Source organism: Didymella exigua (genome assembly GCF_010094145.1).
Source record: "Didymella exigua CBS 183.55 unplaced genomic scaffold M421scaffold_27, whole genome shotgun sequence".
Lineage (NCBI taxonomy): Eukaryota > Fungi > Ascomycota > Dothideomycetes > Pleosporales > Didymellaceae > Didymella > Didymella exigua.
Window position 1 is genome coordinate 43,118 of NW_022984801.1, and position 18,073 is coordinate 61,190.

Sequence of the window (18,073 nt, forward strand, 5' to 3'; positions counted from 1 at the left end):
TGAGGTTGAGCAGCAGATTTCTTGTGAAGAGCGTCAAGGAGGAGCGCGATCAGGCCTTAGCCGCCAGGCTCTCGCGCGCTGCACAAGGTGCAGAGAGACTGGGCATAACTCACGTACGTGTAGAAAAGATACATTAGATACTGCTTAATTTACTCTGCAAACATCTATATATTATGTTACCACGTTGTTGAGATATACGCTTGTAGAGGTGCGCAAAGTTGGTAGGGTGGCCCGCTCGCTTGTATGGCCCGCTCGCTTGTATGGCCCGCTCGCTTGTATGGCCCGCTCGCTTGTATGGCCCGCTCGCTTGTAAAACATGTTACAGATCTTCTCGATGTACCTGTATTGGCCAACCAGGAGCTTCTTACCTCTGGTATCTTGGAGGATGCTGATGTTGAGGAAGGAGATTACTTTGCTCAAATCCTTAATCCTGTACCTGCTGTTCAATCTTAACTTGAATTCTTGTGTAGAATGAACATGTTCCAGTTGTGCAATAACAAGCAAGTTGTCTACGTAGAGATACAGGATGAGCATGCATGGCTCATCTAGGCAATAATCAAATCCTAGACACTTAGGAACTAATGCAAGCTTGTTAAACTATATCATTGAATTGTTAAATATAGCTAGGGTCAAGTGCCGGGTTTTTAACAGCCTTATCGTTGAACACGTTCATCTTAGCGACGTCACACAGCGACATGACGGTGATGTAGAACAGGAGTTCACAAGGCCATCTATGTTCTTTTGCCCTTGGTGCGCTGTTGAAAGTGTTTGGCCACTTGTGTCTCTCCGCGTAGCCTATAGATGAATAGCTACCTGTGGGCCACCACGAGCTTTTCTACTATCCTTAAGGATTCTTACGCGTATATGCGCGTTGGCATCTAGGAAGCAGCGCCTCTAGAGGTAAGTTTCTGCCTGGAAGTTGCCCGAGATTGGGTCGTATGGGCTAGCAAAATCCTGCAATATTACTGACTTTGCAAGGTCAACATTGTTGCGGTGCAAGTCGGTCCGACAGGCCTCGATCGTCACCTCAGTTGACTACCTTGGACTAGCACGTCTCAGGGCATGTATATATGGTCGCCTCCTAGCTAGCAATCAACTCAGCGCAGTTTTCCATCGATATACAGCGGCTACGTTTGCCGCAACAAACATAGGTCCGGTCTTTGCTATAGAACTCTGGGTGAGCTGTTTCTTCCCATTGTATTCCCGCTGTCTGCATGCAGAAGGTAAGCTGTCTGTAATTGTAGCAAGCTTAGTGTTGCGCACGCAAAGAAAGTGGCGCTTTGAAAGCTGCTAAAGCCTGGATTTTTGGCAATGCAGTCAAGCGCAACTATCCACAGCTGATTTAGATACTGGTGTTTCAATGTGAACGCTAGGTCTGCTCTCTTGCGCTCCTCTTTTGGGCAAATGGCTCTTTAGAGCGGACAGTTGCGCCTCTGCTCGCGACGTCATCAGACGCAGGAAGGTATGATGCTAAGGTAGAGTCATTTACTGTCCGGTAGAGTGCAGTGAAAAGTATAGTATCTAGTCAGAGCTGCTGATCCTCCTTGCTTAGGTAGGGAGAACGTTTGTGCTCGCTCTCAAGGTGGAGTTCTGGGAAGAAGTAAACACAAGCAGCGAGTTGATTGGGCCTACAACAGCCCCAGAACAGTAATAAGGTATCTTGTGCAGTGGACAGCTTCTTATCACCTTGCTGCCCTGATTGTTGTAGCTGAACACCTTAAGGCTGAAGTGTATACCAGCAGTAAAGTTTAGAAGAGAGTAGGTCTTTGGGTACCACTGAATGCCTTTTCAAGCAAATCCTAGGCTGCTAGGGAAGCAGCAGACGCTATCAATCTCAAATCAGACATTGGTAGCGAGTGCTGTGTCGCTAGACTAATGATGCTGTTGCAGGCACAGGCCTTGGGGCAGCCTCTCATCTGGCGTGCCAACATCTTCAGGAAAGACTGTAAGGCTTATACCCTCAAACACATCTATAATATCAACCCCATTAGCTGTAACAGAGGATCGTATTAGAGTTGGCGCCCTAAATATATCTTGGAGGCGCGTCCCTCCAGCGAGGCCACAGTAAGGAGATATGTGACCTGCCATAAGGAAGAGCATGCCGGGTATACGTCTAAGCGCTGGTGATACTGCTGGTGGCGCTACTCTGCCTCTGCGCATTCTTCGTGGATACAGCCTTGAAAGCTCCGGAGCTGCAGAGCTAGCCTGTAGGCTGTTTGATTGCTAGGCTCTGCAGAGGCACTGCCTCTCTTCAACGTTGGTGCTTTTAGGCTAGACGCGCCTTCAGCCTGGGCTACAGTAGGAGGAGAAGCTGGAACGCTGTCTTGAGGAAGCTGTGCTGGGCTAGATGCAGGTTGGCTGTTACAAGATAGAGATAGCAGCTCCTGCCTAAAGCTGTTCCCGCTGGAACACGGCTCAACTAGCTCTAGGTTGTTTCTGCTGCCTAAGTGCTTACTATCTTGAGGCTGTAGAGAAAACTGCAGCGTGTTTGGTTGGCTTTAAACAGCGGCAGCTATTTGAATGTAGCTGCTGGCTTGCAGAGGTGTAGGTAGAGCGAGGTTATGCTGAGTAGTAGGGCTACTTGTCAGAACCTCTGTTACCTCTTCAAATAGTTGCGCCTCTTGGAATAGCTGCACAGAGTTGTCTCCATCCCTGACCTCAAGACCGATGTCTTCAAAAGCGATGTTCGGGCCCAAGCGTCAGCGTTATATTGGGCCGTTAGGTGTTTTTAGTATTGCCAGATATATACTTTTGGTCCTTCTATCCCCTCCAAAACGCTATAATCTAGACCAGGCTGTTTGATTGCCACAACAATTGCGTTAAACGATCTGAGCTTTGCCTGCTTCCAGTTACTGTCTTTCAATTTTGGTACTTCAGGTACGGCGCTTTGATCCACCAAAGGGTCGCAGAACGTAAGATCGACAGCGCCGGAATCCCGCATGAAGTTGAGTAATTGCAGACCCGGGGAGTTTGATAGATCAGATTGTCCGGCTTTGAAGCCCAGGCCTACAACCAGCAGACGGGGCTGAGAGCTAGCTCTTTGTGCCTCGCGCTCGTCTTTTAACAAAGAGACAAGAAGTCGGCTGGCGATCCGTGAAGGACGTGTTTTCGTCTCCTCGTAGGCTTGTTGCAAGATCGGAAGGTCACATGTCGACAACAAGTAGGCCGGGTTGACTGGAATACAGTGGCCCCCAATTCCTAGTGACGGGTAGACAGGAAGATAACCGAAAGGTTTGCTGCTGGCGACCTTCGCAACTTCGAAAGGATCGATGCCATAAGGAATGCAAGCGTCCGCCATTTCGTTTGCATAAGCAATAGCGACTGTTCGTTGGCAATTTTCGTATAGTTTCAGCATTTCTGCTACTTCGGGTTTGCTGACAGGGATGACTGTGTCGAAAACAGCGTCATAAAGTAGAGTGATGGCCTTGAGAGAACCAGGAACAACATCGTCGAGCCCAGAAACAACCTTTGGTATGGAGCGGGCAGGGGGTAGAACTCTACCCGGATCGATGCGCTGCATACAAGTTTAGAAACAGTTTTGATTTGGCGTTGTCGAGGGCATACCTCTGGTGACATTCCTGCAAACAAATGAAGAGATCTGGCAATCGGCTCGAGTAGTAATCGAGTTGTTCCAACCGCAACGGTGCTTTCTATTACAACGACTGATCCCGGGCCGGCGTATCGCTCCACGATCTTCGTCGCACTGATAATGTGTGACAGGTCTGGGTTTTCATCCAGGCCTAGAGTCGTTGGCACAGATATAAGGAAGTGCTTTGCAGCCTTGAGGTCTTGTTCGTTGTTCGAGATTTGGACATGGCTGCCTTGCGAATACGTACAGCGCAAGGCCTTCACTCTTGCGCTTGACACATCGTAGCCGATCACCTTAAAGGATGAGCTGAACACATCCAGCAGATGTTTCCCCACGTAGCCAACGCCAATTACTCCAATAGTATCAACGTTTCTGAGCAGCCTCGATGTATCAGCGGGGATAGTTTTCGCCTCTTTTGAATTCAGCGTCGTTGTGGTCATGGCTGGGAGCATTTGTTGCTTAGAAGTTGAAGTGGATCAAAAGACGCCCGCAGCTACTGATATTAATTTCCAGTATAGCTCAGGCCGTCATTTACCATAGACGAGGTTACGTGGTCGCCGGACGCTTTTGGCCAGGGCCCACATAACGCTCCAATAATGCATTTGTTGAAACCCTCTAGTTGCAACTTAGCCACTTGGATTTTCCAAGAAGCTAGTAGGCATTGAGTCCTGATTTTTGTCCCGTGCACAACATTAGCACGGTGTGCAGCCTAAACACGAGGTCTCAAGAGAAACAAGCCTTTTCGTGCCAATAGACAATGCATCCACAAAAAACAATAGCGAAGAATCGTCTAAAATGGATTAAGAATGTCACCAGAAGAGTTGCTGTGGTCTCGCTAGAAGTTGCAACATACGGATTCTCGGAAATTGGTATCTATGCTCGCTAAGAAAAATAGGCCTCGTATCTTTCTCGTATTGTCTATCGCGATCACCGAGTCTCCGTGAAACACACCGCCTATGCTTGTTACTTTCCGTACACACTATCTTAGTAGATTAACGTTAGCAAGAAGGCCGAACAAGAAAATTTTGGCTGCTGACCACAAATCCCATTTTCCGCCCGCTAACGGCGCCTATCAAATCCGGCCCTACTTACTATAAGATTATAATGTCCAGAGTATACTTTTTAATAATCTTTGGACAATCCTCAATTCTAAAGCGCATCTCTGCATTTATGACCATTCGCAGTAAACACCCATCTGGTTGTTTTCCTAACCTAACACTGTTCCACCTTCCAAACATTCTGCTGTCCTACGTCAACCTCAAAAGCCATAATGGATATGCCTTTGGGCGCTTCTGTCACGAGTTATGAAGCTCTTCAGGCAAAGTCGCGAAGGCGAAAACTTTCCCTGTCCCTTCAAGGTTCTGCTAAAGCAAGTGAACATCTTCCCTCAATCAATTGCAAAAGGCATCAACTACAGAAATATGTATTCTTGTCGCTCTTTCTCCTTGCAAAGTAAGTTAGTAATCCCACAAATTACGCCTACAACTCGTTTTAGTAGTAGGAATAATGATAGTAATAACAACTGAACAATAGTTTTGCGATCATTATCATGTCGACGAGAATCTCCAAATACTATTGGGTGATAGTACCCATTATTATGTTCCGGCCTTTTGTGGATGTCTTGGAGATCACCTTCCTCATCTTTTTCTATCTCACCCGACGTGCGTATCCCGTTGAACCAAAAGTCCCAGACACCCCGGAGAATCTTGCATATCTTCTTGCCTGTTACAACGAAACAGGCGCGGAGCTAGAAGTGTCATTAAACTCTTTGGTTGAGCAGCGGAAACTCGAGACACACAGTAAAGCTATCGTCATTGTCTGTGATGGCCGGTGCAACGGGAGAGGTATGAAAAAGACAACAGCTGAACAGCTTTCGGAAGACATTATCGAAACTCCTACAAGCACTATTATTCAGGATGCCTATACTGCCTGGGATGGTAGGCCGATGGATGTAGAGCTGCTATGCGGCATGTTCAAAGGACTCAAGGTCTTGTGCATCGTCAAGAAAGAGAATCGCGGGAAAAGGGACAGTCTTATCCTTGTTCGCTCTTTCCTCCTCAAGTTCAATCAGCGCGATTCAAATTTGTCACGGGGAATTTTCTCTTCGCAGCTTTTTGAGCACATGAGCAACTTTTTCCTGAACGCATCCATAAATTCAGTGGAATACGTTGTCGGCATGGATGCAGACACCAGATTCGACCAGGACTGCGTCTTCAATCTTGTGCAGACTGTACGAGAAGGAGAACAAATCATCGGAGTATGTGGCCAGATCGCGGCAGACCCCACGACCTCGTCTCCGTTCTCGATTCCCTACCTTTACCAAAACGTGGAGTACAAAGTGGGACAGCATCGCCGGCGGCTTCGGCAAAATCTTATGACCAGAAAAGTCACCTGCCTCCCAGGTTGCTGTCAACTTCTCCGTGTCATCGATGAGACATGTGGTGACAGGATCCTTGGACAATTTGGATATCATCCAAAAGAGGAAGACGGTCTTTTTCGAACAATTCAATCAATGATGAGCGAGGATAGAGATCACGTTTGTTTGATTCTTCGAGAATATCCAGACGTACAAACACGGCAGTGTCTGGCTGCAAGAGCGTACACATCCGTGCCTCACTCTCTCTCTGTGTTCCTCAGTCAGCGGCGTCGATGGACGCTGGGCCCAATGGTCAGCGATACTCTCCTCGCGACACGAAAGTCAACCGGGGTTACGGAGAGACTCGCGGCTGTGTCATCCATATTGAATTGGACGATTACCATAGCTATGTTTTTCTCGCCGCTTGTCAGTACGTATGCTTGCGCCGTACAATTGTTGAGTAAGACTAACTTGGATTCCTAGGAGAACGTCTTGACCATCGAACTAGATACATGGCATTCTTCCTTGCCACTTTCCGTAACATATGGGACTATTCGGTCGTCTTATCTTCCTCGAGGACACGACTAGAGTTTGCTCAAAACCTTATGGGATCTTTTCTCACATACAACGTCAGTCGTTTCGTTGGTGCTGTAGTACATGTGTATACGTTGTACTACCTAGACGACTTCAGATGGGGTTTGATGCGCGCGAAGATTGTGGCTAAGGTTCGCAGACAGTCAATTGTTCGTACTTAGCTAGCGCAAATGTCTGTTTGTGGAGGAGCATGGTGCTCATAGCTAATTATCGTTGTGGTAGCAAAAGACTGTCTTTATCATTGTCCGCCACGCCGGTGAAATATGGCCTTGAGCGGGGTCGCAAAGGTACCTACCCGGAAGACAAAATCACCATCGCAGATCGGGCTGAAACCAAACCTTAATAGCAAATCGGCGGTGTTGACAGCAACTCACTTTTCTGACCTGAAGAGCAGAAAAGTCCAGATTACTTCGAGGAATGAATCCACTGTGCACAGTAGTCTGGATTGCATGATTGAACCCGATGATAATGTGCCTGTGCAGGCAAGAATACGATCTTGCTTGCACTGAGCATACCTTTCACAAGGGATAAAGCCTTGGTGTGGCAAAACCATATTCTCGTTGAGAAGTAGGTGGGCAGCGGTGGGCGGTAGGCGGACGGGCGCAGTGAGTGGTGGTGGCGCAGTCGGTCGGTCGAACTTTTAGTGGTTCGGATGAGCTGTCACCTGGCCAAGTCATCGCCGAGCCATTAGGGTAGCGTTGGTCGGGTGAGCTGCTGCCTGCCTTTGCAGAGCATAGAAACGCCGAAAGTCCAAATCATTCGGGCCGCGGTGGGCGGGCGGGCGGGCGGTGAGTGGTGGTGGTGAAGTTGGTCGAATGAGCTGCTACCGGTACCTGGCCAAGTCATCGCCGAGCCATTAGATTTTGGTTGGGTGAGCTGATGCCTGCCTTTGCAGAGCATAGAAACGCCGAAAGTTCAAACTATTCGGGCCGGTCACCGCCCGAGGCGTCTCAGTTGTCGGTGAAGCACAAGTGACGTACCTTTTCCTCTCGGGCCGAAAGGTGCGGATCCTCAATGTCTTATCATATATGGCAAAATAATATTTCAGCCTCTATGTGGGACACTAGCCTTTAGGTGTTGATATTCGACACCTAGAGTTTGGCTTTGGAAGTCCTTTTTGATCTTTCACTTCGTTAATCCTCACTTGCTCTTTGTATCAATGGCAAGATGCTCCTTCGCAAAATACGCCTACATATCCCTGCTCCGACATTCCCAGGCATCTTGTTTGCACCCAGCAGTGAGAATAATGAGCCTACCCTCTCAAATACAGCTTGGCTTGATGGCGTTCGGGGGTTCGCTGCCCTCATTGTTGCAATTAATCACATCACCTCATCAGAGATAGGCTTTCGCTTCCAGGGCTTTCATGCCCAGCCTGTGGATGTCAACACCTCTGTACTCCAGTTACCTCCTTTTCGCATCATCTTTGGCATGAAAGCGATGGTTCCCCTATTCTTTGTCGTCTCCGGCTACTGTCTTTCGATCCAATTCATTCGGCGGCTGCGGAACAGCCCGGAAGATATCTCTAGTTTTTTCGACGCTCTATCCGGGGCCGTCTTTCGTCGTGGGATTCGCCTGTTTGTTCCCTTTTTGACTATGGCGGTCTCTTCTCAGATCCTTCTGTATCTGGGTGCCTATGATTGGAAGTGGTGGAGCGATGATGGGCTGGTGGCACTGGTCGAGGATTCCCAGGGCAATCCTATTCGTGCCCCCATCCGTAAACATGCGCGTTTCCTGTACGAGTACCTCGGCACTGTTATGTCGGCACTCAATCATGGTTTTGGCTCCCGTCCAATTGTTGGCCTGAACCCGGCACTATGGACCATTCCCGCCGAATTTCGAGGTTCACTTCTCATCTATCTCTGCTTCGTCGGTCTTGCACGTGTAAAGCATACAATACGGCTCTGGATACTAGTATCTATAGCGTTTGTACTGCTGGCTGAAGGCATGTGGGAGCTCTGGACATTCATCGGTGGCTTGTTGATCGCAGAGCTGCACGAGCGGTCGAGATGTCTGCTTCCATGGACAAACAAAGGATCGGCTTCTAACACCCACGAATCAATTGATATGAGCCTAAGGGTGAGGCGTCGCAGCCGATTGGCGATACTTCTGTTATGGGCTTTTGGTCTGTATCTTTTATGCCTGCCAAGTCAGGACGTTGAAAACCAGTTCGGGCCTGTATATGGAGTTGCGACTCTGTTTACGCTGCCTCACTGGAGAAGCAGGCATGCTGTAGAAGCAAATTATCACGGCCTTGGGGCCACATTATGTGTAGCGGCATTAGGCGCTGAGCCCATGCTGCGACGTCCTTTCCAATCACGCTTGGGTCAGTTTTTTGGAAGAATTTCTTTCACACTGTATCTTGTTCATCAACTTGTCGCTAGAATATTGATGCACAGGTTCAGAAGATTTGCTATTCTTTTGTTGGGCGAGGGGTGGCAGATGCTTGCAACTTACTCTTCGAAGAGTGCGTTAATGGTTGTTATGTTGTGGATATCGGAGATTTTAGTCGAGGTTCTCGATAAGGGATCTGTTGTGCTAGCAAAGCGATTGTTTGAGAAGTGGGTAGTTCGCTAAATAGCTTGACGTTAAGTATGTATCTGCGCAAAGATTGTAGATCAAACAATTCCAACAACTAACCTAAGGCTCTATTATATCTATTCGTGTTAGATTGACATTAACTTAGTTAATAAGAATTATACATTCGCCAAGAAGCTAAAGTACTCCAGCACAAGCAGAATATCGCTCACAAGTTTGGCGCCGACTATGCCATAGACTACCAACAGGCAGACCAACCAGAGAAGGTCAAGAAGTTGACTCCTACAGGCGGCGGTGTCGACGTTGTATACGACCCTGTAGTAGGCGCGATTCTGAAGCGCAACCCTAACGCTACACCCTTTTCGACGATGTTCAACGTTACTGTGGCCCACAGTAGGACTTGATTTAGTACTGTAGTGTTGCAAAGTAGTTGTAGTGTTGGTGTGGTCTTTGCAAAAGTAATCAGCTCACCCGGGTCACCAGCTCACCTGCCAGTGTGAGATACGTTAGTATTTCAATGATTTGCAAATTGTAGTACATTAGCGTGGTGTTGCGCAACGTTGTTGCGGCGGCGTGACGATGAGAGAGCGGTAATTACTCGGTTAGGGTTACGACTTGATTGTGAAAGATGTTAACTATGTACAGAGAAATAATGTGGGGACTCAGCAATCACACTCCAGGCCGACGAAGCACATTCGTGTTGGTTGAAGAAGAGTCTTATCGTCCGTTCTTGATATCATCCGCGATCTTCTCAGCAAGTGCATACACAGTCGACTGGGGATGACCAGGCGGCAACAACGCAAAAGCACTTGCGTCCACAACCCTAAGGCCGGTGACACCAATGACCTTGGCTTTGCTATCCACAACCGCATCCGGGTCGTCAGCCTTACCCATCTTGCAGGTGCAGCTTGCATGCCAGACCGTCATGAGAGTATTGCGCACCGTGTTCAGGATCTGCGCATCCGTCTGCACTGTTGGACCTGGGAAATACTCGACTGTGTCAGCAAGGCCCCGCTTCATGGCATCTGTTGCAAAGGCCTGGCGAATACGCTTGTAGATTGCAATTGCAACAGACTGATCGGTGGGATCAGTCAACCATCCAGGGTCGATAGTGGGTAGCCGATCAACACTGGCGCTGTTGAGCGTGACGGAACCACGAGACAGAGGGGCAACGATGGCACCCAGGATTGAGGCATACTGGAAGCCGTCCTTGGGCTGGGTGGTGAGAAGGTTGGAAAAGTCGCCAATGTATCCGGGTGCGGAGAGGTACTCAATTTCGGGCCACGATGCAGGGAACTGATTGAGCGCGGAGGCAGCCGCAGGTGTGATCAGATTGCGAGGTGCCTTCTCCCAGGCCAGGTAGTCACAGACGGGGTTCGTGAGAGGGCCGCGCTTGAAGATGCTGTAGTCGAAGGCGAATTGAGCGCCAACATAGAGGAGGTTGTTCGCTAGCTTAGTCAAAGTCTCGACCTTGTAGCGGTAGGTGGGGCCAAAGAAGACGTGGTCCTGCATATTCTTTCCTACACCGCGGCGCTCGGCAACAATAGGAATACTGTATTTGTTGAGTTGGTCGGCAGGACCGATCCCCGACACCATGAGGAGCTGGGGGGACTGAAAGGTTCCAGCCGAAAGGATGACCTCCTTCCTCGCACTCAAGACTGAACTTGCGCCGAAGAAACCTGGAATCTGGACACCCGTGGCACGTTTGTTGCTGTCAAAGATGATCTTTTTGGCTTGGGTAAGGGAGTACACCTTGAGGTTAGGACGACTTTTTGCCGCTTCGAGGAAGGTCGTCTGGCTCGAGGCCCGTTTCTGATTGCTGGGTGTGATTGTGGAGCTGCAGTATTGGGAACCGAGGAGGTCTCCGGAATTGAAATCGTCTCTCGTTGGGATACCAATACCATTCATCCCTCCCTCCATGTAGCTTGAGAAAGGTCCAGCATAGTTGGCGTACGAGACATCGAGGGGTCCACCGCTCGCATCGAAGGCGCTTGCCACAAATTCGGCTGAAGCGTTGGCCGCGCGCATGCGAGTGTTGGGAGGGGTGAACTTGACTGATTTCTTGAAGTAGGGCAGGAGGCTGTCAAAGGTATATGAGCTGTCACCGACCTGATCTGCCCAGCGTTGGTAAGAACCTCGGTCACCGCGTTGGTAGATCATGTAGTTGCGAGAAGAGCTAAACGCAGTCAGTGGTGATCGACGGTAGTTGTTACCAGCGAACATACCTTCCACCCAAGCACTTGCCACGGGCATACTTGATTCGTCTGTTGTTGGCGCCTGCTTGAGGAGCTGTGATGAAATTCCAGTCCACAAGAAGGTTTTGGTCCGCTGGGCTAGAGCCCGACCAGAAGACATCTCCAGCCGGCGTAGAAGATAGAACCGGATTCGCAACTTGATAGAACGTTCCTGCCTCAATCACAGCGACTTGGACGTTGGTGTCTTCAGACAGTCGATTGGCAAGTGTGAGACCAGCTGTACCTCCCTGGTCCAAAGAGTTAATTGCCGTGTCATTAAACTTGACAGTGGTAACTTACACCGATGATCACATAGTCGAATTCAGCATTCTGCCTCTTCTCATTCTCTGCAACTGGCACAGCAGAGACAAGAACGGCGAGCAGGGGAATGCACCTCAGATAAGTACGCATGTCGAAGCAGTGCAGTGTTACCAAAAGAAGTAAAGTCGAAAGCAGAAAGAACGTCGACGATGCTGCACCTGCCCGGACTGCTGAGACTCCAAATATATATGCCATGTCCTTCCAAGACTTTGGTCATAATTCAGACTTTTTGATCTACATGTTCTAGGCTGTATTTTCTTTGAGAGTTTGGCGCACGGTAGAGCATAATCGCCTTGCGCAATCCAACCTGGATCGTACCTGCGCTAGCATCGATCACTGCGGGCTAGTTGCAACGGGAGTTTGGGTTCGAAGCGCTAGCGAAGAGGGAGACAAAGGGACCTGTACCCAACGTCGGTTGATCTTGCAACCGATGACGGGCTCGATCCCAGTTCCGACAACCTCCCGAAACATGCACATGTTGTCGTCAGGGTAGGCAAATTAAGCAATGTTGTCGCCAGAGATAATCACACGTCCAGAAGTTGTTGAAAATCTGCACCACCCGAGGAAGCTTTGAAGGCTTGATCGTACAGTATACCTAGGACAAGACTAGCTCGCGCCCGTAAACCTTATATAAGTCGCAGCCGACTCGAGGCTGTCATTATTACGCCATGGCTAGGGCTCCGCTGTTGTCCATTCGTTGATTTCCAACAATTATCTGTAAGAGGGTGCTATCGATTCCGCTTGCAGGGCAACTAGTACAACGCATCGGTGGTATGTGGGTGCGGGGGGGAAAGAAGATCGGTCTATCTCTACACAACGAACACCTCACTGTGGTACACTCTCTTTGACCTCGGTCAACCACATTCCACCACCACTGTGAATCTAGTCGAAGGTCCAGAATTTGCTTCAAAGTCTGGAAGACATAAATCCGGAAACACCTTCTGGACCTTACGTGCCAGGTACTGTGACCAACTCCCATTAACCTCGCGAAATGTTGTGGCGGACCATCGCAGCTCGGCCAGTCGCTTCTCCTCTTCAGACAACGGCGGAAGGTGTTCTAGTGGCAAGCGCTTCATCTCAGCATTCCAGGCAAAGTCAAAGAACAGAGGGAACGAGAACCGAGGTGGAGTGCACGGCGCGGGCCGACGAACGCGGTGGGGACGGGATCGGTAGCGGCCATGCGTGAGCTGGTCGAACATGTCGCCGACTGCTCTCGATTTAGCTTTTGACAACGGATCGGTAGACAGGAAGAGAGGAAAAATCGCTGCTTACTGTTTACTACGAAGGAGTCTTGCATGAAAGGAACATCCACCCAGCTGTCAGACGGGGAGAGAATCTTGAACATCGCCATGAGTCAGAGAGCGCAGCACAATGCTCATACCACGATGCACTAACCTGCAGGCCGGGAGAATCAACCTTGAGAATCGTAAGATATCCAAAGTCTTCAGAAGACGCTCAGTATATTTTCAAGAATGATGCAAAGCCACTAACCCGTATGCTCGCCTATGCCAAAGCTCTCTTCACGGTTTCCTTTCGCCTTGTCGAAAGCATTGTCATCGGTGGGCATGTACTTAAAGCACCGAAAGAGCACCACTGGCTCTGGTTTCAGGAAACGCTTATGGAGCTCGCTGGAACCCAAGCCCAAGCCCAGCGAGAACACGTCCGTAAGCGTTTTTCCAAGCTCGGTCACTTCATCGACGTACCCCAGCACTTGGTTCCGTAGGTCGGGGAGAATCTGGTCGGGGAATTGATTTTTGCCGTGCAGTGGAAGTCCAGCGAGCGGGTGGTTATCAGCGTGTTCGGGGCCGGCGTACAGACCCTCCTTCCAGTCAACGTGGCCGTGGGTCTGCTCACCACCAAGCGGCATGTAACCACGCCAGGCGGCGCCCCCATTGCGCACGTGGAGGGCTTCCTTGACGTCAAGAGGAAGGTCAAAAAAGAACTGCGAGCTGGAGAGAAGAGAGGACTGGGTTTGGGAAGAGACCTTGGTACCTGTGATGATAAAGAAGCCCCATGTTGAGGCTGCGGCGTGCACAGCTCGGACCACGCGCTGGGCTTCTGGGGACTGCGATCCAGCACTGTAATAGGGTGCGAGATGGATGATGGGAACGTGCTCTGCCATAGCTGGGATACAGTCGTGGTGGGGTACTGGAGCCTTGCGTTATACTCGGAACTTGTGGTCAGCTTCCCGCGGTACCCCGCGCTGTGGAGAAAGAACATTGGAGTCACGTGTTGGATGGCTACTGTATAATCTCAGCTGAGTGGGTGATAATCTCTCAGGGTTGCTCTAGCAAGGGACGCTCGCAAACAACAACCTGCAGTTTTGATTAAGTGATCTTAATTGTGTTAATACTAGCTAAGTTAATACTAGCTAACTAGTCTAATAAAAGTGTATAAAAATGTCTCCATCAACTGTTGTCGCAGCCAAACAGGAGCAAAATGTACATACATTGGTATCCCAGATTCGTCATGCTGAGTAGGCGTGTTTTGCCTGTAACAACTGTGCTTGGTTGTTTGCAAGAGTTATTAACAGACTACGTACTGAGAGAGTCATCGGCCGAGGAGCGCGCGAGGAGTAAGAATGCGCATTTATGAGTATACCGCCCATGTCTAAGTGGTACTATGTACAAGATACCGATCGTCTTGGTGACGGTGACGATGCCTCTGACCGTGTGTGTTCTTCAACGCTGGGATATGGTGCAGTGTGCTGGCGTGCTGGCGTGCGATGGCTCGTGTGTATTGCCATGTCCGTTTACGCGTGCTCAACTCTGCATGTCCAACTGTCTGTGCCGGACTTTGTTGCGGTGTGACGGTACGTCGAGTGCGGTGTGACGGTACGTCGAGTGCGGTGTAACGGTACTTCGAGTGCGGTGTGTGTAACGGTACTTCGAGTGCGGTGTGTGTAACGGTACTTCGAGTGCGGTGTGTGTAACGGTACGTCGAGTGCGGTGTAACGGGTACGTCGAGTGCGGTGCCCCGGGGCTGGACGTGCGTGTGCGTGTGCGTCGAGCGGGCCGGAGACGTGTATCCAAAAGCGTCTGGCACATGGACATGACGATCATGTCTTGCACGCAGCGTTCAAAAATCGTCCATGCTGCCCATGAAGTCATCGTCGTCCGCGTCCCTCCCCTTGGCAGCGCGCGGGCTCCAGTCCTCATCCTCTTCGACCCTGTGTTTCTGCTTCTCCTCGTTCTCGCGTTTCTTGCGCCGCTCTTCGAGGCTCTTCAGCTTGCGTATCAGGTTTGTGTCGCCCTCGCGCTCTGCAGCGGCCATGCGCACGCTCAGCGGCCGCCCCTGCATGTAGCTCTCGAGATAGCTCGCGCCGAGGGAGCTGGGATAGCCGACGCTGCCGACCTGGTTCACGTCGTCGACGCCCGAGCCGGAAATGCCGCCGACGTAGGTCTGGAAGCCGTTGTCCTCGTGCGCGACGGCTTCAGAGGCGAATGGGTCTTCGGCACCATCCATGTCGGAATATATGGAGTCTGCCCCTGCGGCGCTGGGCATGTCCTCGATCTGCATCTGGTCTGGCGGCGGGTCGAGCAAGGAACGCGTGGCGTACGAGGGCGGCGCGTAGGGCGCCGTAACCCCCGCAGCGGGGCTCGTGGGCGGGGAGTGACTGGCTGGCGTCGCAGTCGGCGCGGGGCTCGCAAACGGCGGTGCGGCGGTTCGGAGGGGGCCTGTCTGCGGTGCGGCAGTTTGGAGGGGGCTTGTCTGCGGTGCGGCGGTTCGGAGGGGGCTTGTCTGCGGTGCGGCGGTTTGGAGGGGGCTTGTCTGCGGCGGGTGCGTCAAGCTCGGCGGCAGACGGTGGTGCGGCAGACTGTGGTGCACGGCGTCACGGTGCTCGATGAAGACGGGCGCGTCCGAGGTCAGGCGCGGGTCGATCATGTCGTCGAGGCTCGCCGTCGAGGCCGTGGCCGAGGTGGTCTCGCTGCCGGGCGACGTCAGAGCGGACTCCTGGATCATATCGGTGGGCAGCACGACCTGGTCGTCGATGACGAGGGAGACGCGCTTTCGGATTCGCGGGGCGCTGCTGTGGCGCAGGGCGGACTTTTTCTTGATGCTCGAGCGGCGCTTCTTGATGATGGGTTCCGAGGCGGAGCGCTCCTTGGCGGGCGTGTCCCCGGGCATGTCGGCGGCGGCGGCGGCGGCGGCGGCGGGTGGAGGGGCGTTGCGGTGCGCGGAGCTGCTGTCGGCATGCTTGGGCGCGGGCTTCTTGTCGGGGTTCTTGTCGGGCGAGGTGAATTCGCGCGCGTCGAGCAGCGGCAGGAAGACGGGGGTGACGAGGCCGTACAGCTCTCTCTCGCGCTTGTGGACGCGGCCGTGCTTCTTCTGCTTCTTGTGCTCGTCGGGCGAGGCCGAGGCTTGTGTCGTGTCCAATGACGCCGCGCTGGAGCGTCTCGAAGCGGCGGGCGAGGCGGGCGAGGCGGTGAAAGCGGTGGCAGCGGTGGAAGCGGTGGCAGTGGTGGAAGCGGTGGCAGTGGTGGAAGCGGTTGCAGCGGTGGAAGCGGCCGCCGCAGCAGCGTCGGGGTCCTCGTCGCGTTCCATCAAACGCAGCGTCTCTACAAGCTAGGCCGCGTTAGTCGGGGGGTTCGTCGTCGCGCCCGGAAGCGTGCAGGAATGCGCGCCGTGTGCGGTGCAGTACGAAAGACAATCGCAGCAGGGCGTACCTCGGTCTCATACTGGCGCAGCTCGTCCTGCTTGCGCGCAATGTAGGCGTGGATGTCGGCCTCGAGCTGCAGTCGGCGCGCCTCGACGCTGCGGGCGAGCGAGTCCAACTGCGCCTGCGAGAAGCCTGGGACCTCGGTCGCCGCGCTCGGGGCCGCGTGAAGGTGCATGGGCGGAGGGGAGCCCGTGGGCGTGGGCGTGGTCGGTTCCGTGCCCGCGCCGTGTGCGCCAACGACGTGCAGGTGATGCGCAGACACTCAATGTCCGAAACGGCGGCTGGACGCGGCCTGTCAGTTTGTCTCTGCTCGTAACCCATCGTCGCGGGCTGCTGGCTGCGGACGTGGTGCGGGAAAGCGTACCTGGCGCAAAACGACGCATCCGGAACGCGAGTGCGCGATTATTGGAGCAGCCGAGCAGTCACAGGATGCAGCGGGCTGGATGCGGTGGACTCGAAGGAGGCACGTGGACTGGCGCAGGCTGCAAGCGTGCGCGGGGACGATTGAATAGGTGCACAAGTCACCGACAGCAGCAGTGTTGGAGCAGGGACATGGCTAGCCAGAGCAGAGACTTTGGTCCCTCTCGCCGAGGGGCTCGCTCACAAGTCGGCGGCGGCGCCCATTGCGGAACTCCGCCGACGCCGACTTCTCGCCATACGTGCCAAGCCACATTCGTAGTCACATGTAGCGTAGTCAAGCAGTTCACTGGACGTACAACATGAGCTTTTGCATACGTGGTACATGAGTGGTCGTTGTAGTCCAAGATGAGCTCTGGGATCATGAGACGGGATAAGCTCGGAGATTGTGAGATGGGATAAGCTCTGAGATTGTGAGATGGGATAAGCTCTGAGATCACGATATGAGATAAGCTCTGAGATCATGAGATGAGATAAGCTCAGAGATCATGAGATGGCTGTGAGAAGACGCAGTAACGATCACCGAGGCACTCGCGTTCGACGACTGGCAATTGGCGCCAAGCTCGTTCTGGACGGTGGCCTCTTGAAGCATGGTTTTTTTGGTTGGAACGAATCTACACACGACCCTCTCCAACACATGCACCATACGACCCTCTCCAACACATGCACCATACGACCCTCTCCAACACATGCACCATACGACCCTCTCCAACACATGCACCACACGACCCTCTCCAACACATGCACCAGCACGCGTCACTTTATGGCAGATTCTACCCTTGTGCACCACCTGGCGCCCCTCTTCTTTCCAGTCTCCGGATACGCAGGCTGCGATGGACGCCGTCAAAGTGTGGTCGTGGACGGAGTATCCATTGTAGAAGTCTGGGCTGTGGTTGAAACCTGGACCCTGGCTTCACCCCCTCGTGCCGTCAACAGACGTGCGGCAGGCGCAACAGACACTCGATCTGACAGCGTGCTACAGCGGCGGCGTCCTACCCTTGTAAAGTCTGAGTCGCCGTAAGATGACTCGCGAGCCCATGTTTCATCGCCACGTGATGTTGTTGTGGTGCTGTCATCAAGCCCCTTTGACGTGCTTGGATTCCCTCTGTCATTTGTTCATGGCGGGGGTGCCTCGACGCCGCTCGGCGCAGTCGTCCAACAGCCTAATACACGCGTCCGGCCGCGCCGCTCGGCGCATGAAAGTGAGGGGCACGACGCGGTGATGATGTAGTTGTTGATTTTCGTTGGTTGTTGATTTTCGTTGATTTCGTTGGTTGGAGCATCGCTCGAGTAAAGACATCGGGCCAATCACGAGCAGACAACGGGCCAATCACAAGCAGACAACGGGCCAATCACAAGCAGACAAC

General features: G+C 52.2%; 7 protein-coding genes across 7 annotated transcripts; 3 read left to right on the forward strand and 4 right to left on the reverse strand.

The window, feature by feature from the left end:
• Positions 1-2,728: 2,728 nt before the first annotated feature.
• Positions 2,729-4,029, reverse strand: M421DRAFT_102958 (nucleotide sugar dehydrogenase; the record flags this gene model as incomplete). The annotated part of the gene is made up of 2 exons (XM_033586847.1): positions 2,729-3,514; positions 3,565-4,029. The coding sequence occupies 2 exons, from the start codon at positions 4,027-4,029 to the stop codon at positions 2,729-2,731; spliced, it is 1,251 nt and encodes a 416-aa protein (XP_033445870.1).
• A 616-nt stretch (positions 4,030-4,645) lies between these two features.
• On the forward strand, positions 4,646-6,972 carry M421DRAFT_423457 (glycosyltransferase family 2 protein). The gene is made up of 3 exons (XM_033593475.1): positions 4,646-5,041; positions 5,123-6,375; positions 6,429-6,972. The coding sequence occupies exons 1-3, from the start codon at positions 4,860-4,862 to the stop codon at positions 6,698-6,700; spliced, it is 1,707 nt and encodes a 568-aa protein (XP_033445871.1). The 5' UTR covers positions 4,646-4,859; the 3' UTR covers positions 6,701-6,972.
• Positions 6,973-7,584: 612 nt separating this feature from the next.
• Positions 7,585-9,183, forward strand: M421DRAFT_423458 (uncharacterized protein). The gene has a single exon (XM_033593476.1). It carries the CDS (start codon positions 7,707-7,709, stop codon positions 9,111-9,113), a length of 1,407 nt encoding a protein of 468 aa, XP_033445872.1. The 5' UTR covers positions 7,585-7,706; the 3' UTR covers positions 9,114-9,183.
• A 488-nt stretch (positions 9,184-9,671) lies between these two features.
• On the reverse strand, positions 9,672-11,771 carry M421DRAFT_423459 (GMC oxidoreductase). The gene is made up of 3 exons (XM_033593477.1): positions 11,609-11,771; positions 11,300-11,556; positions 9,672-11,250 (listed from the first exon to the last, which is right to left on the reverse strand). Exons 1-3 carry the CDS (start codon positions 11,717-11,719, stop codon positions 9,792-9,794), a joined length of 1,827 nt encoding a protein of 608 aa, XP_033445873.1. The 5' UTR covers positions 11,720-11,771; the 3' UTR covers positions 9,672-9,791.
• A 383-nt stretch (positions 11,772-12,154) lies between these two features.
• On the reverse strand, positions 12,155-13,834 carry M421DRAFT_423460 (Clavaminate synthase-like protein). Its single transcript, XM_033593478.1, has 4 exons — positions 13,121-13,834; positions 13,025-13,071; positions 12,902-12,965; positions 12,155-12,836 (listed from the first exon to the last, which is right to left on the reverse strand). The coding sequence occupies exons 1-4, from the start codon at positions 13,749-13,751 to the stop codon at positions 12,484-12,486; spliced, it is 1,095 nt and encodes a 364-aa protein (XP_033445874.1). The 5' UTR covers positions 13,752-13,834; the 3' UTR covers positions 12,155-12,483.
• An 873-nt stretch (positions 13,835-14,707) lies between these two features.
• Positions 14,708-16,913, reverse strand: M421DRAFT_102962 (uncharacterized protein; the record flags this gene model as incomplete). Its single annotated transcript, XM_033586849.1, has 3 exons — positions 14,708-16,195; positions 16,297-16,441; positions 16,894-16,913. The coding sequence occupies 3 exons, from the start codon at positions 16,911-16,913 to the stop codon at positions 14,708-14,710; spliced, it is 1,653 nt and encodes a 550-aa protein (XP_033445875.1).
• A 294-nt stretch (positions 16,914-17,207) lies between these two features.
• Positions 17,208-17,957, forward strand: M421DRAFT_423462 (uncharacterized protein). The gene has a single exon (XM_033593479.1). The coding sequence runs from the start codon at positions 17,297-17,299 to the stop codon at positions 17,582-17,584; it is 288 nt and encodes a 95-aa protein (XP_033445876.1). The 5' UTR covers positions 17,208-17,296; the 3' UTR covers positions 17,585-17,957.
• The last annotated feature ends 116 nt before the right edge of the window (positions 17,958-18,073 follow it).